General features: G+C 43.1%; 3 protein-coding genes across 5 annotated transcripts; 1 reads left to right on the top strand and 2 right to left on the bottom strand.

Moving 5' to 3' along the window:
• Positions 1–168: 168 nt before the first annotated feature.
• Positions 169–3,764, bottom strand: LOC125968462 (nuclear distribution protein nudE homolog 1). Its single transcript, XM_049719538.1, has 9 exons — positions 3,601–3,764; positions 3,188–3,298; positions 2,857–3,010; positions 2,520–2,668; positions 2,318–2,454; positions 1,976–2,131; positions 1,813–1,898; positions 1,563–1,717; positions 169–1,062 (listed from the first exon to the last, which is right to left on the bottom strand). The coding sequence occupies exons 2-9, from the start codon at positions 3,265–3,267 to the stop codon at positions 969–971; spliced, it is 1,011 nt and encodes a 336-aa protein (XP_049575495.1). The 5' UTR covers positions 3,268–3,298; positions 3,601–3,764; the 3' UTR covers positions 169–968.
• A 256-nt stretch (positions 3,765–4,020) lies between these two features.
• LOC125968679 (pannexin-1) lies at positions 4,021–9,257 on the bottom strand. Its single transcript, XM_049719975.1, has 6 exons — positions 8,900–9,257; positions 6,776–6,897; positions 6,410–6,615; positions 5,692–6,196; positions 5,468–5,624; positions 4,021–4,994 (listed from the first exon to the last, which is right to left on the bottom strand). Exons 1-5 carry the CDS (start codon positions 9,078–9,080, stop codon positions 5,478–5,480), a joined length of 1,161 nt encoding a protein of 386 aa, XP_049575932.1. The 5' UTR covers positions 9,081–9,257; the 3' UTR covers positions 4,021–4,994; positions 5,468–5,477.
• A 405-nt stretch (positions 9,258–9,662) lies between these two features.
• Positions 9,663–23,023, top strand: LOC125968678 (meiosis regulator and mRNA stability factor 1). 3 transcript variants are annotated; one of them, XM_068650683.1, is made up of 27 exons: positions 9,663–9,779; positions 10,257–10,467; positions 10,910–11,131; positions 11,918–12,068; positions 12,589–12,803; positions 12,886–13,003; positions 13,082–13,254; positions 13,503–14,018; positions 14,546–14,700; positions 14,854–15,012; positions 15,117–15,303; positions 15,436–15,614; positions 15,692–15,772; positions 15,863–16,096; positions 16,358–16,477; positions 16,595–16,773; positions 16,880–17,100; positions 17,223–17,365; positions 17,448–17,581; positions 18,139–18,341; positions 18,435–18,662; positions 19,238–19,474; positions 19,549–19,800; positions 19,904–19,964; positions 20,055–20,159; positions 20,548–20,724; positions 20,858–23,023. In XM_068650683.1, the coding sequence occupies exons 2-27, from the start codon at positions 10,315–10,317 to the stop codon at positions 21,004–21,006; spliced, it is 4,752 nt and encodes a 1,583-aa protein (XP_068506784.1). In that variant the 5' UTR covers positions 9,663–9,779; positions 10,257–10,314; the 3' UTR covers positions 21,007–23,023. The 3 variants fall into 3 exon arrangements, with proteins under 3 accessions (XP_068506784.1, XP_049575930.1, XP_049575929.1); XM_049719973.2 differs by having other exon boundaries at positions 10,910–11,797; XM_049719972.2 differs by lacking the exon at positions 9,663–9,779 and adding an exon at positions 9,830–10,143 and having other exon boundaries at positions 10,910–11,797.
• The last annotated feature ends 32 nt before the right edge of the window (positions 23,024–23,055 follow it).

Genomic DNA, 23,055 nt, shown 5'->3' with positions numbered 1-23,055 from the left:
TTGAGTAAGTTTACAAATCTCATTGAAGATGTTGAACAGGATTAAGTTTGGTGAGTGCATCAGATGAATATGGGCCACAAGGAGCTGAATGCAACACCAAGTACATTGAGCAATCCCATATCATACTGAACACTCCTGTATAAGCAAAAAAAACACTTAGAAGGGGGAAAAAGTGCCACACTTCATCTTTATTAACTCTAATTCCCACATCATAATCCCACCGCAAAAAGCAGTCTCATATCAAGTCAAATATACACAACTCTAATTACAAATCTCAAAAACCTGATCTGTTATTGCTTTTTCCCTCCTCCCCACCATAAGAGTCCACAGTTATAAAGAAAACTATCATGTTACGTTCAGTAGAGTGAATGTGCTAATTAAAAAAATGAAGTCACTTAAAACCAATAAAAGGAGCCTATGTGGAGGAAGGCAGCACTGGCATAAAACCAAACCCTGACAGCTAGATATTTCAACATTAGCCCCAGAAACAAGCGCCACGGCATCACATACATAAAAATGAAATGATGCAGCTGTTGGTAAACCTAAAGTTTAAGCTTCAAACAATAAAAAAACAAACATTGTTAAAAACAAACGTGCATTTCCCTCATCACAGCTTTGCGTTGTACTTAAACCAGGTTGTTGTTTTTGAAATAAACGGTCCTGAAATTAGGGTCACTTCCATGTCTGCAATTTTTGTTACACGGGAGTGGTCCCTCACACCCAAGCAGCAAGTCAGTACAGTGTTCTTATGAAACTCCTCATCACAGACATGGGTGAGCGTGGACGTTCCGCATACTTAACGGTGCATCACATCTCATGATATGATGTCATACAAGTGGGTCAGAGTCAGCAGAATTCCACACAGCATGTAGAGCAAGGAAAGCTGTTTTGAGGTTCAAGCTTAATGTTCAAAGTTCAGTTCTTATAGAAGGAGCTGGCGCGAGGTGAGGGAAGAAGGAGCAGGTTCCTCACAGCAGCATCTTGACTCCTCCTTGGGGAGACTGTGCACCTTGAGTGACTCCCCGCGGTGGTGCTGGTCCAAACTCTAACCGCTTCACTAAACTACAAACACAAGCAGAAATACTCCTAAAACTTCCTCATATTGAACTCTTCACTCTCATTGCATCACACATTTCATCTGTCAGTTGTTTTTGTTATGACTTCTAAATCAGTGGAGGTCCTAGACAGTAGTACAGTTTCAGTAAAACGGAAAACAAAACGAAAGAAACACAATGAGGCTATAATGTGATTGGTTATTTTTTTTCATTCCTCTTCCCATATATTTGTTAAAAAAAAAATTAATCTGTATCAGAATAAACAATGTCAGATTTATTATACAAAAATGTTCTGGTCTTACAGGTTAGGCCAGGTAATGGCAACTTAAATTTTGATCCTCACTATAGGGGAAGAAAGGACCTTAAGATATAGTAATTTCCTCCATCTAGTGGCGAATAGTGATATTAAAACTTGAAACTGAGCCCTCAGCACATGATGTTATTTTCAGTCAACAAGTGGCAAAAGTGGCATAAAAACATGGTCCAATAGTTATGAATCCCTCTCACCTGTCATACTGTGGTGGTGGACTCATGCTGCTGGCTTGGATGTCAGCCCCCCCGTCCAGACCACATGGACTAGCAGTGGCGGGTGGCAGCGCCGGTCGGGTGCCTGATGTGTCGTACACAAAGTCTCGACATGAAGCCAGCTTGGACTCCAGATTCTGACACACCACAGAGCACAAACATAATATGCATAAATCACAAACTTGATCATGATACAAAGACAATACTGTATCGTGAGACGAATATCTCCTACCCCAACTTTTCTCAGCAGCTCCCCAACAATGTTCAGTGCAGAGATTCTTGCTGATGTCGTGAGAGGGGTACCTACTAGACCATCACCTGACAGGAAAATGGATGTGATTTAAAAAAAATAATAATAATAATTTTAGCATCACCAGGAGAGTATCACTAGTCACCTCGTCGAATGCTGGCTGCAGGAGGTGTGGCAAATGAGTTGGGTGGCTTAGAAGGGGTAACGGGGGTCTGGAGATTATCTGGTCGATCGGAATCTTTGCCCAAGCTGCTGGATGGTCGCCTTTCTTTCTGACGCACTGCTAGCTCCTGGCGAAGATCTGCATCAAACGAGACAACGGACAGTTGGATGATGGAAGAAAGTATTTTCTTTGACTTCACTTGACGTGTCATGCCAACACAAAAATGGACCATTGAAACAGAGAGGAAAAGTGTGAAGGTGATCAAAGAGCTGGATTCACACATAGATGCTTCAAGGATGACACCACCTGCACCATAGTGTTTACCTCTGGCTTCGTCTTTGAGCCTCTGAACAGATTCAAGCAGGTTCTCCTTCTCATCCAGCTCGCTCTCGAGAAAAGCATTCCTCTCAATAACGTGGTTCATTCTCTGCTCAAAGTCCTCCAGAGACATAATGGTAGCCCTGGAGAGGAACTGAGATTATTACATTTTACAGCAAAACTATAGCCTTGAGATGGAGGCACTGACCTTTTGGTCCGTTCAAGGTCATCATTGGACTGCTCTAGTTCTCTGATATATTTCTGCAGGTGATCTTTTACTGCTGTTGTTTCTGCCAGACTTTCCTCCAGGTTGGAGATGTGCTTAAAATTGTCAGCGTACTGACTCTCGAACTTCTCCTGCCAAAAAATATTTTAGAGCATGAGATGAATGAATGCATGGAATGTTTTAGGCAGGTAAAAAATAGCATACAACAAATAATGAGGTTGTAATTTTATTCTCGCTTTTTACCCCCCTGTCTGTTTATACATATGTCTTTACTCAACAACTGTTGGCATGCACATCCACTTGCACTTATCAATCAAACCTTGATGTTATCCAGTTCTATACGGAGTCTGTTGTTGTCTTGTAGCAGTTCCTTGTTTCGAGCTTCACAGTGCTTCAGCTCAGTTTCCAGCTCTGCTTCATAGTCTCGACTCATCTGCTGAAACTCCTGCAGTTCCTCCTGAGCTTCATCTGCCCTAAAGACAGCACATTTCCAAAATAGTGAGCTCAATGTCCATGAAGCACTTTAATGACTGATACATTCAAGACTTAAGGAGTTGTGTGCCTGTCGATACAATTAAACCATCTCATGTAATCCAATAAGAGCAGTGTTTGCATTATTATCATCATCATGATTATGAGTACTATATTACCTCTGCTGATGCTTATTAGCCTGCTCCTTCCAGAAGCCCAGCTCCTCTTGTGGGGTCGCAAAGTTGCGTGGCTCGCCCATGTCTCCGGGAGTTGTGGTTTACGAGGCCGACCTTAAAAAAAAAGTGCATCACACAACATACTGAACAATTTTTTCGCCTCACAGCAACGCGTCACTTCTGTTAGCAGAAGCTAACACGCTAATAGAACTCGAGGAATCTGTACTCCATTTACCCCAGCAGGCCATGGTTAACACACAACATAATCGAAAAACATGAAGAAACGTTGACTAGTTTTTGGAAGACAAAACGATCGTTAAAATTGGCAAGTAAACATTACGGCCAGCTTAGCAAGCTTAGTCAGCTTAGCAATTAAGCTACACTACCAGCCCACGCAATGTTTCAAATAGACTCACCTGCATGCAAGGGAAATGTTACAATGTATTAGGTTAATACTTATACTACCGGTTAATAGTTATCAAACTCTTTTTCTAGTAATGTGCTCAAGTAACTCGAACCTCACTCGCCGCCAGCTCAAAAACAATGGCGTTCCACCAATCAATTACAACGGAAGCTTGAATTCAGAGATGCGATTGGTTAAAATGAATGACAATTATAAGACATTATCCAATCACTTTCATATCTGTAGTAGGCGGGGTTTCTGATGTTAAACTCCAATGAGGGCTAGCCATAGAAATAAACAACCAGTAGGAAAAGCCTTGCCTGTTGAAGACAAGCTGACCACGACCCCATCTTGAACCGGGATTGGTACTTGCTCGACACGTACACCATACATGGAGATATAAGAAAGTAAAATAAATGCATACGAGACAGAATATGTTTCCCTGTATATTTGGTAATAAAAACGCCATTACATACATGTATAGTGAATAATTGAGCATTGCAAACTGGTCATTTCATTTATGTAGTATGCTATTCCCATCCATAATTTTATTACTGTACCAGGGTTAATGATTTTTCAACATGCACATGTTAGTGGAATTTTACATGTATTAAGAAATGCATAATTATTGACATCCCATCAAAACTAGTTGTTTCAATGGCAGTTACTATTACTATATGTTCCCTTTCTGTCACCTGAGATTGAATACAGTGCTGTACAAATATAAAAGAGGTAAACATCACTGATTTAAAAAAAAAAAATCGTTGAGTAGGCTGTCCACTATAAAATAAATACACATCATTATGTCTAACAGTACAGTTAGTTACAGAAGCACTGCTCACATCATTCATCAACGTTTTATAATACAGTACACTTGATTGCAGCAGTACTAAGTGTTAGAAAAAATAAATCTTGACTCCACCACTGTTCACATCTCTAATAATGTCTGAACACAAAATGAAAAACACTTGAAGACCGAGTTATTACAGTAAACAACATTTACGGTGACCTAAAAAAAAGTCTAAGGCTTGTGAAAACTGACCAAATTGATGTTCAGATAATGATAAGCATTTCAAAACTCTTATTAGACAGGAGAGCCAGAGCTGAGCTTCAAATTCCAAACATCAGAGATATAAGGCAGAGATTCTAACATTTAGGCTAATCTGCAGTCAGAAACATACAATGGCACAATCCGTTGCAAATATAATTGATATCTGCTTTCTTATAATGGATTAGCTGTGCTACTAACGGAAAACAGTGTCATGAGAATGAATTACAGTCAATTCAAGTATTATCTAAGACATTAAAACAAACCACGTTATTTTAAATGCATTACATTCCAAACTACCAGCCAAGATCAGGTCAGTTGTTGTTCACAGGAGGACTGGGTTAACCAGGTAGAAAGAGCTGTAAGAAAATGCCCCCCAAAAAATAATATTAGCAATAAGAATACCAAATGTACACATAAATAGGAAAAGAACATAATTGCACTATTAGGAATACAATCACTTCTCATACATGAATATGATGTAACTTGAGGACGAATATTATGTTTGTGAAATAAGAGTTAAGCAAAAAACCTTTATTTGTACATTATGTGCATTTTAATTTTATTACATTTTAATCATTCTATTATATATATTACATTTTTATCCATTTCAGGGGCCGGTCATTTTGCACTGTGATGTCATTTTCAGTCGGCAGCAGGTGGCAAAATGGCCACCGCCTGAGATGGATTAAAACCGGGATTTTGCATGTTTGATTCAAATTCCACAAACAAAACATGAATTAGAACACAACTATCAACAACAATTAGGCTGCACAGGTCAAAGAAAAATTGAGGGTTGACTTCCCCTTTAAGACCAAATGTCCTTTCGTACCTCAGTGGAATTATGGTGTGACTTCCTTAGGCTGAGCTTTGTTTCTTGGACACCCCTTCTTACAGTCCACTACATCTGTCTTCACCTGTCCCAGAGTCCGCAGAAGGCACATGGTATCAAGGCCCTCATCAGCAGCTTCTTGCAACAACTCAAGCACCTATTAATTAGAAATGTGAAATGAGTTCAACTCTCGACTAAATTGTTATTGTTCCAAATTGACTCACCTGCAGACACTTGAAGGATTTCAGTTCACTTAGGTTTTCCTGCAGAAAGAGCAGATAGATGCTGAGGTCGTTGTAGAAGGGTGTAGTGAGCCCCAAAGCGCCAAAGCCTGGCAGCATCTCATAAGGTCGCAGGAAGTTGGAACTCTGGCGTGCAGGTCCGACAGCGGCGTACACCACCAGCGGGGTGAGCAGCACATACACCCCAAAGTTGATGTAGCTAAGTAGCCGGAAGACCCCCACTGCCACAAGCTTACACTGAACGGCCGAGGGTACCCTGCTGTCGTTAGTTAGCACCCCTGTGCGCAAGTCACAAGCAAACTCATCGGTAAGGGAAGCCAGTTGGATGTAGTATCCCAGGTAGAGGCAGGCGAGCAGCAAGATGATCAGAGTCAAGCCTCGGCACGCTAAGTACATGACCACGAGGCGGTGAGAGAAGCGCTTGGTCTTGAGATATTGCTCAACTAAAGGGTATTTGAAGCAACCCTCAGCCAGCTCCAAAGCACTGCTACAGAAGAACGCACACAAAAATACATTTTTTTAAATCATGCAATATAGCGTACATTTTGTATTTAGTGCATATAAAAATGAAAGCTGATTTATTTTCTTGAACACTTTTATTATGACCCTCATCGACATTATGTTAAGAATATTCATGACTAAATTGATCTTCTCGTACTTTACGCTGAGGTACATGACAGCTAAAAATTAGGTTGTTTACCTCTGTGTTTCCACTGAAGCATCTTTATCCTTAGCATCCAATGATGCCAAATTTTTTGCCAGCTTAATGGCCCGATTATAAAAGCGGTCTAGCTCTTCCATTATGAACTTGAGATCCGAGGAGAGATGTGGGGCTGCAGTGAAGCGCCAGAATAAGGCAGGGATGTACACAAGGATGGCCAGTGAGAGCAGGATATATGGAAAGAACTGCATACACAAAAGAGAAAAAGAACAGATATATGCCACTTTTTTATGCCATTTTTCATGTACTCAAATAATCGTAATCAGTTTTTGCACCATCACATTATCATCAATGTGTAGCAATGCTGACTCAACCTGAATGTTGCATAGCTGTCAAGTATTGTACCTTGTGAAGCCATAATGGTGAGCCATCATCTTGTTGTTGTACTGCTGCCCAGCAAAATGAATCCACATACGCTGCCTGTCTCCAGGAGAAGTTAGTGGGAGCAAAGCAGCTGATTTGTGTACCTGAAGGAGCATAGAATGAGAAAGCTTAATATATAAATCTATGATTTTCCCTTTGTAAATCCAATTGATAGGAGAAGGAGGGTAAATTATAAATATATTTATTATTATGGTTGCACCATACTCAAAGCTACTATTTTTCCCTTTTTGAGTCCGAGGTAATCAAAATTAAAAACAGCTCACTACAGTGCAGTTGACTCCCACTAAAAAGTAATGCAAGCCTCTATAATAGAGTCCATTTTAGCATTGTTATTGTTTGTGTGTTTTGTATTGTGTAGCAAGTAAAATACCCAACTCTGATATGGAAGGGCAACAAAATGACACTTTTATGACCCGAAAGGCAAACTAACAGCAGCCTGATTGATATTTTGCTTTCAGATGAGCCATCACATTTTTTCATTACTACTTGATCAGCATGTCAAAAATGTGTATGTTAGTCATCTAAATATTTTCAATAATTGATGTGAATGTGAGTGTGAATGGTTGTTTGTGTCTATGCAGTGCAGTGAGAGTCCAGAGCAGGCCCTGCCTGCTAGGCCTGGTATAGATTCCAGCTTCTCTGCGACCCTCAACAGGAAAGCAATATACAAGATAGATGTATGAAGGGTATAAATCAAAGTAACTGCACTAGCTGCTGAGACCTTGGTTTACGCCACACAAAATGCAAATGCACTCATCTTAAACCTGTAGGAAGATTCAAATGTAATGAATTCTAGTATATACAAAAATATACTGATTCAGTAAGGTACTGAAGAGCTCATGGGATGGTAGTTACTGTTCCTGCACAGTCTCTGCTGAGTCTCTCAAAATGATGGAGTTGTCTCCACTTTGGATCTTCCAATCTTCTCGGATGACATTATGCAAGACGATGGATGTGTCTATGGGAAACTGTGTTCACTCAGTGAGAAGAACTGGCTGAGTATGCTGAAACTGAGGCCAGTTATGTTTCTTATTCTTTTCCACACTAAACTCATTGAACCATGTCTTTATATAAAGCATCATAGCAGCAAACAGATCTTTCACCACACAGTCGGAACCATAAATTCATCAAAATGTCTTGGGAAGATGAAAAAACAAGATTGATAATAGTGTAGTATATTTTTATTCTGCTCTTATAACATGTATATTTCACTTGTAGGCCTAGGTTGTGAACCAGGTCAGGCACGAGTCAAGTTCGTGCCCTGGCTTCAGGAATATAGACTTACTGGCGCCAGAAGGTAGAGATACAGATGGTGGCAATCAGGAAGGAACTATACTGTGCAGGGTCTGAAAGGCAGACCAGCGGGTCAAAGGTCAACCAACAGCCGTTCTGCAGACTCCCAGTGGAAAGAGGTGCTGAGTATAAAGCACGGAGACTGGAAGACTCAAGGCGCACACTCGACATTTTTTTCTGGGCGTGAGGCACTTCATTCTGACATTGGTTGAGTAAAATCTTTTCCCAATCAGCCGTGTGTCACTGAAGTTTTTCCTTCCCCGAGCCAGCCACCTTCCACAGCGTGCTTCCGAAAAACAGCTGACCACCAAAGACAATTCACCACACACAAAAGGTAATTCATTGTATGAATCAGACTCTACTTGGTGGTCCTTGTTGGATTATATTCTAGATTGTGAACTTCCGCGATGCATGTTGGGCAATGGGTATTATGAGAAAATATTTGTTGAACAGCTCTTGGGTGTGTGTGTGTGTGTGTGTGTGTGTGTGTAGATGTTTCCTTGACACGTTGTAACTTGTAGCAATGTATTTTCAGACAGAGACAGACAGGTGCATACATGCTGCAGCCTGAACGTGTTCTGCATCTGTCTGGGCGTGATTTAAGTCAAAGGGTGGAGCCTTACGTCACACTTTAGCGTCTCATTCAAACATCTATAAAGAAAAGCGAAGATATTTCTATTTGTACCTAATGCATTTAAAAATAATATCAACAAATGTTTATTTTTCTTTAATTATAATTAAATAAGGAATTTGTATTCCGAAGACATGCACGTTTCTTTCATAGGGGCTTACCAACAGATACCTCCTGAGCAAAAGCGAGCGAGATGAGAAACAAAGGTAGTCCCACAGCCAGAAACGTCACTATTTTGTCCGCGGCTAGCTCCAGTCGCATTCCTTTGTATTTTGCCTCCGTGGGGTCCTTCAACAAAAAGTCCGAAAAAACGTATTCTGTTGCTACGTGGGCAATCGCCATGATTAGAATAATAAATGGATGGGGAAAAAGTCGCTGTGCTTTAAAAATATAGTCAGAATTAAGCCAAACTCAAATAATAAAGCACAGAACTCCGACGCGCTATTGTTCATTCACCGGTGGGATGACGGTTGAACCTGCTGTCCCGTTATTAGAGCACCCGCACCACAGACACCAGGGAGCGCTAGTGAACACCAGCTGACATGCTGCTATTTACAGCATCAGCTAAATGTATTCTAAATTTACACCCTCGAGACTAAAATACACGGGTAAAAATATCCCTCAAAACATATGAAGTATTGCAATATGCAATACGTTTGACCATGAAGTGTGATCATGTAGTTAAGGCAAGCGATTGTATAGACATGTTTGCCCGTATTAAATGATTTAATAAATCTTAAAAATAAAATAGATTTAATAAATCTTAAATATAATAAAATATATCTCATTTCATACATATATTAAAATATATTTATCTTATCTTATTATATATAAATATAAATACTTCCATCATTATGTCAACGTCTGTATAACATTTTGCAATAATAAGAGGATGTTGGCCGACGGGCGAATTTGCGACAGTTGCGAGTGCTTTCTGGCAAAGGTAGGTTACAAAAAAGGTGCGGGGGTTCGACTTGGGAGGGAGTTCGCAGGACTGGAGCAGGCTTCTTGAGAAAGATGTGACAAACGAAACCTTGTCAGGTATTTACATGGACATTGCTATTGCCGAATGCTCGTTTCGATCGCGTCATTGTTAGGGCAAATCATGAGACGGGAAGCGCTCCAAGCTAGTGCTAACCCGATTGTTAGCTGGACGAAACCGTTGTTTCGCTAGGTAAACGTTAAAACTGTTAATGTGACATATTGCTAGGCTTCGTCGCTTAAGTTAGCTATCAGTCAAAAGTTTAGTCAAGATCCAGGGACAAGTGCATTTTCCTTTGCTAACTTACGCGCTAACTGGCTTGACGAAACAGCGTGTTACTTGATAAACTCGACTGGCGCCCCCTCCCGTCCACGTGATCTACTAAACGTGCGACATGCACGACACCGGGGATAATCCTATAGGGTAAAGATTTCATTGCAATTGTTCAATCAATGCAGTGGTACATTAATAGCAACACTTGCTCTACAAGGAAGTCAAGGACCTCACTCGCTCACCGCTTTCGTTTCTTGTAATAGGAAAGAATGAGAGAGAAGAGAGGTCCAAGTATGATGAGAGACCTCTCAAGGTTGTACGATGGAAAGACTGGGAAAGGAGAGATCCGTATGCAGCCCGAAGACCTCTCCATGGATTGGGCATCCTGAAACAGAAGCCTCGACTCTTCTCTGGAAACTCAAAGACTGCTTCACCATCAATGACACACCCGTCTCTCCCCAAATGAATATAAAGGTATACAGCATGCAAGGCAGTTCAGGAGGACAAAAGTTTAAAGAAAATTTTAAATCTCAGCAAAATATATTAATATATTTGATTTGATTTGTTTATTCCGGCAAGTACATAATCAACGCTTATTTCAACTTCATTTCACATTTTGTTTTATGTGACTTGTCAAAAAGGGAGGCGGGTTGAAGCAATTTTGCTTATCTAGTCCCATCCCGATTTCTACCAAAGGTTTACACTGCCAGACACACAGTCTACATATCCACAGTATTACCCAAGTACCACCATAACCAAAAAAAAGAAGAAACAAAGAATCAGAAAATTTACACAGAATAACATTTGATTCAAATACAGCAATGACAAGAAAATGGAGTTCTAACAGATTGTGACAATCTGATTTGGATACAACAGTAACAATTATTTCTGATTGGGCTGTTCTTTTTCACGCTAGGTCAATGACATGGACAGCAGAAATACAGTGCTGGAATTGAAGGATGTGCCTCCTCCCCCTCTGCACCTTGCTTCATCCTCCCAACCATCCCAGCCCTTCCCTTTACCCCCGCTCCCTTCGTCTTCTTCTTGTTTACTTCCTCCCCAGCTTACGCAAGATCACCATCGACAACAGCCTCCACCGCCGCCTCAGCAGCAGCAACAAGAGGGGCCTGGCCCCAAAGTAAGCGTATGCGCCCACTGTGATTACTGCATCACTGAGGGCTATGGATTATCTGATGGTGGAGGTGTTGCTGGAAGAAGCGTAGCTGGTGTTGTCCCACTCTATGCAACTCCTGAGTCAGTGGCAACGCCCATCCACAGCAACAGTAACACTAGCAGGGTTGGGCCTTGCTCTGTAGCCTCAACTTTTCTTCAGTACAAACACGGGCAGAGCTGTTGCCCTAAAGATGACGCTTATGATCCGCTGCTCAGTTGTGGCTACAAACCTCTGAGGCTCTCTTCAGTAACCACCTCCCAGCCCGTCGCAGCACAGCCCCACACCCCTTGCTGCCCGGGATGTGTTAACCCAGCTGAAGCTCTCCCAAGCAACCCAGTCGCTTTCCCTCCTCATCCTCGTTTGGCTTCTTCACTCCCACCCATTTCTACTCTTTCGGCTTCCTTGCACAGTGCTTGCCTGGCTTCTTCTGGTTGTCATATCTGTGGTATGGACTGCAGTCCTATGGTCAGAAGAACCCAGACAAGTGCTGCACTCTGTGATCACCCTCCTTCTACCGCTATCAACACTGCATCCACGTCAGCACATCTCTGCTCTAATCCCATGCACCTAAATGTTGAGCAAACAGTTTGTGTGAAGGGGGCGCACTACTACCAGGATTGCCTGTTGAAGGTTGGTGAAGTTTTACACTGGTTATTACTTTAATGTCACTTGAGGTAACTTAGATGTGTGTTTGTATTGGTGAGTCTTTCATCTTATTTTCTGATGTGTGTGCTTTAAATTTGTTTGCAGCCTATGAATGGGTTTGTGTCCAAGTCAGAAAAGGTCTGGCCCTCTATTCCCGTTCCTCAAACAACTCCAGTCACGATCCCCATTTGCAATGGCTGTGGCACCTCATCTGATAGTGTGGCGCTCAGTCAGGGCAAAACTGGCCCAAAATTTGGTTAGTGCACTTTTGAATTCATGCATCATAACCGAAAGCTGATTGTCCTTTTTAAGAATACAAAAGAACAGTCAGCAATTTATGATTCAAGACAAACACGCAGCAAATTGTTTCGACCACACTTGCTTCCCCATGCATGGAAAACGCAGTGACACAAACTAACAAGCACAGCTTTCAGCCACTGTAAAATGGAATCGCTGTCAACAGTGTTAAGACGATTATTGTGACGGATAGTTAGCTTGCCGTTTTCCACTGCACCCATTTGTTCTGCTCAGTAAATTACGCGAGTTCCAGTCAGTTTACATTGTTTGGATTTGCCGTTTTGCAATAACGGTTAAAACACCGGTGCCCAAAATACAACCCAGCGGCCATATGCAGCCCGCTGTCTGATTGGCAAAGGTACTCCGGTATAGCTACAGGTTACGCTGTAAATCTCTCTGCAATTTTGGCTAAAGGGCAATGCATTGTATTCCAGTAAAATGGATCTTGTTTTTAGAAGCCTTTGTTGTCCATTTGTCAGGTTCACCAGAAAGTGGCGGTACAGAGAACATTGCCCCAGTCGGAGTGTTTTGGGACATAGAGAACTGCAGCGTGCCTAGTGGAAGATCTGCCGGGGTGGTGGTGCAGCGTATACGCAGCCGTTTCTTCCAGGGCCACCGTGAGGCAGAGTTTATTTGTGTGTGTGACATCAGTAAAGAGAGTAAAGCAGTTATTCAAGAGCTCAACAACTGCCAGGTAAGCTTTAAAAAATGCTCATGGGTAAACACTGCTTCATTTGAAGGACACTATATGAACACACTTTTTATTATTTCACTAGGTTACTGTGGCACACATCAATGCCACAGCCAAAAATGCTGCTGATGACAAACTCCGCCAGAGCTTACGGCGCTTTGCTGAGACCCACACTGCACCCGCAACCGTTGTCCTCGTCTCATGTGCGTGCTGCTCCGATTCTCTGTAATCATTCATACGGCTTCATTTTTTTTTCACCTGTCATTCCTTCATTTCAACAGCTGATGTAAACTTTGCAAGTGAGCTGAGCGACCTGCGCCATCGCCATGGTTTCCATGTAATCCTGGTCCATGGTAACCACACATCCCAAGCCCTGCTGCAGCACGCCCACAGTCACGTGTCATTTCAAGAGATCACAGCTGACCTGCCTCCATGCATGCCTCTCAAAACGCAGGTAAGCCTTACAAAAAATGTGCACTTTTCAACTATTCTGTATTGGAAAAGGTAAGTGATGGCTTCATTGAAAGCAGACTGATGAAAAAGAGGACATCATTTATGAAGCTGAGCCTCTCATTTATATTCTTTCCCACTTTGAGCCTCTCAGCGGTCATCCATTTTTGTAGACTAAAAATGACAACAGCGACAACAGTGTAAAGCATACAAATCTAGACAGGCCCGCTGTCTTTTGCTCCCCTCCTTCAGCCCAGTTACAACCTGCTCTATGTGCACAACCTTCCCGTCAACTGTGACAAGAACCTGTGGAACGCTGTGAAGCTGAGGCTCCGCCGCCTCTCAGACAACTGTGGTGGCAAAGTGGTGGGTGTGTCCCAGGGTAAAGCCGTCCTCCGTTTTGGCACCCCTGAGGCGGCATCACGTGCCCGCAAGAGAATGGAAAATGAGGACGTGTTTGGCCATCGAATCAGCCTCTCCGTCTCTCCGCGGCCCCGGGACGATGCAGGTCGTGAGCTTCAGTCTCAGTCCCATAACCTTCCCTTGCCTCTGACACTGCCCCCGCCTTATCAAAGCCAGGACACAATGTTTCCCACTCCTGTAGCCCCATCTTCCTCTTTTCTGCCCCTGGAGAAGCCACGGTCGCCCAGGAGGGCACGGCGAGCTACTCGCCCATGCTACACACCCGGCTCCCTGCCTGAAAGGCCCTACAGCCCTAAGAAGGGGTGCTCTGGGCCTCCGGGTGGCACGCCTGCAAAGCCCCATCAGGTCAGCAGACTCGTCAGTGCCTGCTCTCCATTAGACGCCATTGCCCGCTTTCACTGTATTTGCTGCTGTGCTGTGCAGTCCTCCTGCCCGCTCCCTCCAGTGTCCTCTTGATTGCTGGCTTGACTAATGGCTCCCTAGGTGCTTGCCTAACAATCAATCGTCTCGTATCTGGCATGTATCAGTGGTCAAAGCTGTGTCGTCTTGTGTCCTGCATGTTTTTCAAAATTTTGAATCGTTCTACTAATGTGTGAGTTGATCTCAACTAACCAAATAATCAACAGCTTCAACAAAGCATGAACTGTGTGTATGAATCCTTTTTTGTTTGTTTTGTTCCAAGTCTGCTTCATGTACTGTATTTAGCTTTCTGGCTGCTGAATCTCATGCCTGCAGTTCTCCCCAGTGACAAAACCTGTTCCTTGGTGGTGACTGTTTCATACAATTCATAGTTGTTGTTTTTTTCATTTGAAATGTGACACCAGCAGTGCATGTATATGTTCATGAACACCAAACACCATTCTTTGATGCAGGAGTTGGATAGTGCAGACAGCAAACCTAAGCCGGGTTTCCATCATCTAGATAAAGGGCGGCCAGCCTCCTCCTCTCCCCATAGTAATGGTGAGATAGGATCACTGGAGCAGCTTTCCAAACCTGGCTTCACCGGTGAATCCTTACACAGGAAAAGGTACAAACATTGAAAAGGGAGAGATGGTTTTGAAGTGAAAGGTCACATTTTATTTGATGTCTGTAAACCTATTGAAGTTACCACTGTAGCCTGAGAAGTAGCTCATGGATTGACTGAAGGACATTTACCAATGTTTTGGTCTTGTCCCTGTAGAAGGGATGGCTCCACTCCTCGCAGTGGGACCGAGTCTCCGGTTGAAGGGGAAAGACGCCCAATGGAGTTTCAGATCAGCACACCCTCTGCTTTCAGCAAGCTGAGCCTGCACAGAAGCTTCAGCCCACTTGTCTTGTCCCAGGGTTCTTGGTCTTCCAGGTGATCATATTTGATATGCACGCTCAGATTATAAGGAGAAGTTGCAATATGTAAAATTTGACCCACATTATACTTAGATCTGTTTGTTTTGCCCACTCCAAAAGGCCTGCATCGCCTTGCCTTTCTAGCCGCTCTTCCCCCACGCTTGCTACTCCTCGAAGCCCTTGTCCAGACGGTCCACCTGAGCCATTTTCAGATGGAGCTGAAATCCAGGTGGCTAACCTCGACTACAGAATGTCCCGCAAGGAACTACAGCAGACTCTACGTGACACCTTCCATCGATATGGGCGGGTATGTTTTTTTGTCGTTGGCAGTATGGCTACGATAAAAATATGGTTTCACTGCTTCTTAAGTTGATGAGTCCCAAAGCTCAGGATTTCAGAGACTCGTTTATTTTTGTTGTGGTTGTTTGGCTTTTTTTAGGTTAAAGGAGTGGAGCTTAGTCCCCATACAGACTATCAGCTGAAGGCTACGATCCAGATGCAGTCCTTACAGCAGGCTATCAGCGCCGTCAGTGGACTTCACCGTTACAAAATTGGAGGCAAGCGCATCCAGGTGTCTCTGATCACAGGTGGCCACAACAAGTCCATGGCCATGCTCAGGTACAAATGTTCAGGCAATGGGATTTATTGCCCAGGATCTATGTGGAGGTTAATTTGACCTTTTCATTGTCTTAAAGCTCCGAGTTAAGCAGCATTCTTCAGGAGGCACCTGCCAATTGCCTTCCTCTCTTTAAGTTCACTGAGATCTATGAGAAGAAGTAAGCGGCTTGATATCCCGGCATGTAAAAACAACCAGCCATGCCAAATAACATCAATGACATTTGCTGCTTTTCCACCCCCGCTTACAGATACCGCCGTAAGCTTTTGATGAGCGATCTGTACAGGCTGCCGGATGTAGTGGCTGTTCGGGAGCAGGGGGGCACGAGGCTGGTGTGCCTTCTTCCCAGCAGCCAACGCCGTCAGAGTCCACTGGGATCTTCTCAGTCACAGGAGAGCTCCTCCACGGCAAGCCCTGTTGTGTTTGAGGAGCTGGAGTATCATGAGCCAATCTGCAGACAACACTACAAACAGCAAAACTTCAGGCAAGAATCTGGCCTATATTACACACACATACTATATGCTTGGTTTAAGTATGTCAATGAGAGATTTGGGTGTCTTGTATCTATTTGAAGTAGTATCTGTGGCAAAAGATCAATATACTATCAATGATGATAAATTGAAAGTGTTTTCTGTTTCTCTCCCTCTATTTGCATACTGTATTTTTAACAAATAACCTGGTTCTGACAAGCCTTAGCTTGAGCTATATCTGGTTAATTATGGTGCTCCTCCTTTGTATTTCATAGTGAAGCTGACTTTGACCCAGACTCGTACACAATTCCATTTGTGGTCATGTCTCTAAGCACGTTGGCCCCTGAGGTTCATGCACTGCTTCAGTCACACGAAGGAACGCTTCCCCTCCTCAGGTGACAACATATGCTGATCTATTGCAATTCATGTCAAATATTTTTTCGGTTAGTTGCTCTTGAAACACATTTCCATTGCGCCATAAATTCAGTACATAATTGTGTTTTATCTTTTAGCTTTACAGACTGCTATGAAGCAAAGTTCTGTCGACTGGAGTTGGGCAATGAGACTCTGGAATGTGGTGTTCCTTTAGAGCACCTCATTGCATGTGTCCCAAGTATAACCATAGTCACAGCTCAGAACGGTTACAAAGTCATCAAGTGGGTTCACAACAAACCACCGGCATCAAACTCTGGTGAGAACATTGATGAACTTAAACTACTTTGGAACTTGGCCTCATAACTATTTTGGAGTCACGGTATTTGTACTCGCTTGTAATTATTACCCTGGTTTGCCTCCAGAGCCATGGCTTCTTCGATGCAAGAGTCCAGTTGGCAACCCTCAGCTCATTCAGTTCAGCAGAGAGGTTATTGACCTCCTCAAGAGTCAACCGTCTTGCATCATGCCAATCAGCAAATTTATACCGTCTTACCATCATCATTTTGCAAAACAGTGCCGCGTCTCTGATTATGGCTACTCAAAATTGTTTGAGCTGCTTGAAGCAGTTCCACATGTCCTGCAGGTAGTGTACATGAGAGCCTTAACCACATTTTTGACAAGTTTACTCTTATGGTAATTGATGTCAATATTCACTTTTGTTGTTTTCATCTATAACTTAAGGTCTGACTAATTTTTGCTTTTCAGATCTTGGGCATGGGTACAAAACGACTGCTGACCCTCACCCATCGAGCCCAAGTGAAGCGTTTCACTCAAGACTTACTAAAACTTCTCAAATTTCAAGCCAGCAAGCAAGTTGCTGTCAAGGACTTCATGCAAGCATATCACTGGTTTGTCAACATATCATACCAAGTGGTCATAATTCTAAGTTGGCTTTGGGACTGTGGAGTGATTCAGTGCCATGTTCAACAGGTGCTTTTCCAGAGACTGGAATGTAGCAGACTATGGCACATGTAACCTCATCGACCTGCTCTCTGAGATTCCCGATACCACCATTACCACCACGCATAACGACACTGACACAATCATCTCTGTTCCGAAGAGAGGTACTCCAACCTTCACAACCTCCAATCATTCAAAACACGCATTAATTCCTTACTCGCGTGTGAATATGCAGGTAGATCAGTGGGTGCCAAACCTTACCCTAAACTTTAAGTAATACTGCAAAGTGAAAAATTGTTAAAGTAATGCATTTGCAGTGATTCTTTGTTCCGTGCATGATAAGCCTCAGGCAAAAAACACTGCCTCCTCCTCCAGCTAGCCAAAAAATACATAAGAACTGGCGGAGCTATGATGTATAAATAGATTTTTTTTAACATTGGGGGTGCCAATGATACGTCAGCAAAACCCTCCTTGAAAAAATATCGATCTTCAGAAAATGCTGAGATCATTTTTTTTTTGTTCCATTTGTGGGACGAGTCATAATGTTGAAAAATATTTGGGGAAAAAATACTCAATACTCAATTATCTGCCCTGCCACTTTACATTTCTCTAAGCCCCATTGACAATCAATTAGTGATACTATGCAGATGATAGCCTGGCTTGAATGAAAGACTTGAGTACAGTATATTAGTACTAAACTAAACTGCCTGTTTAACCACAGAGCGTACTGGGGATGAAATGGAGCGCACTAAGCAGTTTGGGAAGGAGGTCGTCGATCTCCTCCGTCACCAACCTCACTGTCGAATGCCCTTCAGCAAATTCATCCCCACCTACCACCACCACTTTGGACGTCAGTGTAAGCTTAGCTACTACGGCTTCACCAAACTCATGGAGCTCTTTGAGGCCATCCCTGAAGTACTAATGGTAAGTAGACTTACCAATTGGCACTGAGCCATGCGATTGTGTGCGCTTCAAATCAACCATTCTGATTTAATCTCCGCCCCGTGCTCTTTCCAGGTATTGGAGTGTGGCGAGGAGAAGGTGCTTACCCTAACAGAGGTGGAGCGTGTCAAAGCTCTGGCAGCTCAACTGGTCAAGCTGCTTCGAGCTCAGAAAAACGCCAGCATTCCTGTAAACCAGCTGCTCACAGAATACAGCAAGACCTTTGGTTATGGTCTACGACTGCAGGACTTTGACACCAGCTCCCTGCCTGCATTACTGAGCAAACTCTGCCATGTTGTTAAGGTAAAGGGTTGTTTATTTCCAAGGCTCTCCTGTAAAGTTAAAATGATTTCCAAACTGTTAGCCTTGTCCTGTGAATCCCAACCAGTGTGCTATGCGAAGGTGTCCAATTTTGCTTAATTGGTCCAAAAAACATTTACTATTTACCACAAATGATGTCTCTGCATCTACTATATCCATGCGAGTAACCTATGACAGTCAACGCCTCACTGATTAATCTGCCAATTATTTTTTTTGATTAATCCATGTTTAAATTTACATCTTGTAATTCAAAACCAAGCTATTATTTCAATTTGACAGTGCAGAAAATTCACGTGCAAAAATCAATTATGATTCACTTATTAGTTTGGTCACTAACATATCAAAACCGTCAAAAATATTGCCAAGTGTTTTCCAAAGTAAAGTCGAATGTTTTATTTCTGTCTGCTTTCATGGACAACTGCAGGATTTACGCTGAGATTTTACCAAGTTGATGTAAAATATGACCTTTGCTCAGTAAAGGTTGAGAAACAGCAGTCTACTCAATGAACACTATTCCTTCACAGGCACTTAAGCAGCGACTTTTGTTTCTTTTCAAGGTGGTCGATGACGCAGAAGGACGGGAAGTTCAGCTCATCAACAGAAAGTCTCTGCGTTTACTGACATCGCAACTTCTGGCACTGCTTATGTCTCAAGAGAAAGCCATCGACAAGGGTCTCGGGGTGGATGAGCTGAGCCTGCAATACCAGATGGTCCACAAAGTCCCACTCAACCCTTGTGAATATGGGTTCCTCTCCCTCAGTGAGCTACTCAAGAGTCTGCCCTACCTTGTGGAAGTAAGAGAAGCGATCTATTCCGTGGTGTCACAACAGTCCCTCCGAAGCAGTGTTTTAATTGTCCTCTTTCACAGCTTTACTGGGAAGAACCTGACAGTAGCATTCAAGATGCAAGCGCCACAAGTAGCGCTGGTGAAGAGTGGGTGAGGCTGACAAGGCTTTACCAGTTTGCTCGTAACGTACGTGCGCTGCTCCACACCTACCATTACAACCAGATCTTCCTCTCCGAGTTCCAAGGAGCTTATAAAAAGTTTACTGGCTGTGGCCTGGAGTCTCGCTCCTATGGATACACCAGCACCGACGAGCTTCTCAGTGCTATTCCACAGGTGCCCATTTAATTGCGGTCCTATTTTTACACTGCCAAATCTGCTTGTTGTATCATCAATTGTTCCATTTTTTTTCTCACCTTTATTTTCTGCCCGTCATTAGGTTGTCTGGATTAAAGGGCACGGGCACAAGAGGATTATCGTTTTGAAGAACGATATGAAAGGCAAAAGCTTCAGTGCATCCATTCATTGCGGTAATGCAATCTTTGCACGACGTGAATTGATAATGGGCTTTTTGTGTTGGTGTCATGCAGAGAGGGTGAGCGCTTCAGTCCCCAGCAGCCCTCAGTCAGGAGGTAACATGGAGAGCCCCAGAGACAGCCCAACAAGCACCACCCATTCGGAAGCACTCAGCCCAAGTAAAAGATTGATTTTTATATCTCCGATGAACAACAACAAAATCTTTCTGTTGTGCCTTGTTTTGTGTCATCTATTTGTGCTTATTGGCGTGTTCCCTTGCCCCCCCCTTTGCAAAAACAGACATTCAAAGCAGCACCTTGGCCGCAAGTGTTCCAGCCATACTGGCTCGATACCATATTGATCACTTAAAGCATTAGAAAAGCATAATTAACATTTGAAAATGCGTGGCCAGAAAAGACCTTAAGAGAAACTGTAGTGTGTAGGGAATACCCTGTTGTTGTTTCTGAATTATTGTATTCCAATCTCCAAAAATCATTTGACAAAACGTACTCCCTTTTGTTTACCATCAATAACGTGAGTGGAACCCACATCTTTCTTGCTTCACAGGCGCCACCACGGCACCAGAGTCTGAGCTGCTGTGTCTGACGTCCCCAGTCGACCTTCTGTGCGGCCCGGTGCCATCTTGCCTGCCGTCACCGCAGCTCCACCCTGACCCTGTCCTAATGCAGCAGTGCGATCTGATTCGTTTTGAGGAGAAAACCCCGCCGTCGGCCCACACGTCAGGTCAGCTTGAATGTGAAAAGTTGCCATTAGATCAGTAATCTATGACCAGAACAAAAATAGATTGTGATGAGCGTGTCACACCCGTTGAGCACCTTTCATCAGATGCCTTCTGATTCTGCGCTTATGTTTTCAGAGAGCGATGAATTAAGGACGGGAGCTGCTGGCAAAGACGACGAGCCTGCTGCACCCATGGACACCGGGTCGCCTTTGTCTGTGGACAGTCCAAGCAGAAGAGGCACTCGCAGTCGAATCAAACTCGCTGCCAACTTTTCATTCAAATGAGGTTTCTGAACCAACACGCACACGAGCAGCGAGCCAAACTAGTTGAGCCGCGGTGTAAATAGATGAAGAGTGGAGTAGCTATACTAATCACTCACTCTTGAAAGGCCATTTGGCTTTGCCGGTTCCTGTCTTTGCATTCTAATCTGCGTTGCTCTATCACAGTCTTTAGAATCTGCTCTTTCACAATCAAGCTTTCTTTCAGTGGTACTCGTAAAGCTTTGATCTTTTTACCTTTTGCAGACTTTCTGCAATTTGCAACCCACTTATGGTTACTAGAATATCATTCCATCTTGAAGGAAGTTACATTTTCTCCCCAGGAAAGTGCACACGTGAATCCCGATGAGTTAGATGCCACTGCATTTGGAGAGATGCTCAAGATGAATAGCAGATTTGTGTTTTAGGATGTTAAAACAAACTCATTCTTAGCTCATAAGCTTGATCAATGACTATTTTTCGATGGGTTGTTCAACTATATATATAAAATAAATATTTATTAATTATTTAAATCATAATTAGCTGAAGACAGAATTTCAATTGCTATTCTTTTTAGAACTTTGTAAGTGGTTCCAGAGATGCTCAAGTCGTATTTTTTTTGTTCTTCTTTCTTCAAAGACATCCATGTCCACATTTGTGGGTGTCATGGCAGGTGGCCTCTTAAAGATCATCAAGTTTAATGGCCATTGTTCCTGTTTAGGTTGGTGCGACTTTATTCAATGGATTTGCGCCCGAAAACCGAAGGTCGGGGTGCGCATGTTTGACAAGCTTTAAGCCAGTAGTCTGTGTCGTGTTTTTTTTAGCGGTTTGTGTGTGGCACTCCACTGTTGGAAGTGTGACATATGCACAGTGTGCATACATGACTTGACGCATGGTGTATAATAAGCCTAGCAGCAGCAGACAGGAGCGGAGCACAGAACAAAAACAAACATTTTTTCTGAAAAGTTATTTCCCCTCACCTTGTTTTTGGCTTCCTGGAGGCAGGGCTACCATCTGACCGCTACTCAGCCTTGTTGCCAGTAGTGTCTGTAGTGATCTCCTGTCTGAGTTCAGGTGAAGCACTTTTTGATTTTTAATGACAAGGTGCATGGGTGTGAGTTTCTGGGGCATGGGCGTTTGAGGGAGGCGGTGGTCTTGTTAGTGGACTCGCATGGGGGCTGTGTAAAGCCTCCATGTGCATGTGTGTGTCATCCACATAGAGAACCCTCTGTGGCTCTCTGGATTTTGCCTGGCTTTTACAATGGATTGTATTCGCCATGGTGACAAAGGAATGGCCATAGTACCTCCCCGGGCACCATGTTTTTCTATCCGGATGTTGCTTTCCTCCCTTTTTGCCGTCATGTGTTTTCTGTTCTCCTGGCTGCTTGTCTTGCTACTGGTCGCTGTGAGTTTACAGTAAGTTTGCCATGGGTCACAGATGTGGCAATTTGGTTCCGAGAAATGGGTAAGAGCCCATTACGTCAGTGGCCAAACATTACACGTTGACTTGTTCAGCTGGTGTCATGACGTGACTAGATTTTGAGTTTCCTCCAACTCTTGATCACGCATCTAAATTATTTTAACCACTGTTGATGCTGCCTTAGGTTTCTCTGGCCTTGGCAGTCCCAATTTAACATCGAGCTTTCTCTATGCAGTGACATCTATCTCACAATGGACACAGTTAGCACATTTAGCTTGACCTTTGTGCAGGAGACCCCTTGAAATATGCGTATCGGCATAGTTTTGGTTCAGAAAATAAATGGGCAATTATTTGAGGTTTGACTATGTTTGAAGAAATGAATAAATTCTTATCCTGCTTGCACTAACAATTTGTATTGCTTGTTAAGATTTTCATTTGTACACCAGTTGTTCTGTGGAAAAAAAAGATGTAGTTTTAATTCAAAGCTGCTATTTAAAACTTGTAATTTTTTACTCCCCCACCCCCCTCATCTATCACAGTTCTAAAGCCTCACCACAAATTGTTGCTGTCTAACATCATTTAAGGGACCAATACAGTTCTGTTAATAAAGTTCACTAAGCATTACCGCTCGGCTTAGGTTTTTCGGTTGGTTAATT

This window comes from Syngnathus scovelli, chromosome 5 (genome assembly GCF_024217435.2).
Source record: "Syngnathus scovelli strain Florida chromosome 5, RoL_Ssco_1.2, whole genome shotgun sequence".
Lineage (NCBI taxonomy): Eukaryota > Metazoa > Chordata > Actinopteri > Syngnathiformes > Syngnathidae > Syngnathus > Syngnathus scovelli.
Note: the sequence above shows the minus strand (reverse complement) of the source record. Positions and strands in the feature narration are given on the sequence as shown.

Bases quoted from the DNA above. Each gene is read 5' to 3' on its own strand.
- LOC125968678 (XM_049719973.2), top strand. From the start codon at position 10,315: ATGGAAAGACTGGGAAAGGAGAGATCCGTATGCAGCCCGAAGACCTCT. The intron at 11,798-11,917 runs GTTGGTGAAGTT...ATTTGTTTGCAG, and splicing joins ACCAGGATTGCCTGTTGAAG to CCTATGAATGGGTTTGTGTC. The intron at 17,101-17,222 runs GTAGTGTACATG...TTTGCTTTTCAG, and splicing joins CAGTTCCACATGTCCTGCAG to ATCTTGGGCATGGGTACAAA.
- LOC125968679 (XM_049719975.1), bottom strand. From the start codon at position 9,080: ATGGCGATTGCCCACGTAGCAACAGAATACGTTTTTTCGGACTTTTTG. The intron at 6,616-6,775 runs GTACAATACTTG...TTGTGTATGCAG, and splicing joins CACCATTATGGCTTCACAAG to TTCTTTCCATATATCCTGCT. The intron at 6,197-6,409 runs GTAAACAACCTA...GTTCTTCTGTAG, and splicing joins GCTTCAGTGGAAACACAGAG to CAGTGCTTTGGAGCTGGCTG.
- LOC125968462 (XM_049719538.1), bottom strand. From the start codon at position 3,267: ATGGGCGAGCCACGCAACTTTGCGACCCCACAAGAGGAGCTGGGCTTC. The intron at 2,455-2,519 runs GTCAGTGCCTCC...GTTCCTCTCCAG, and splicing joins GACCTTGAACGGACCAAAAG to GGCTACCATTATGTCTCTGG. The intron at 1,063-1,562 runs GTGAGAGGGATT...TTGTGTTTGTAG, and splicing joins CCACCACCACAGTATGACAG to TTTAGTGAAGCGGTTAGAGT.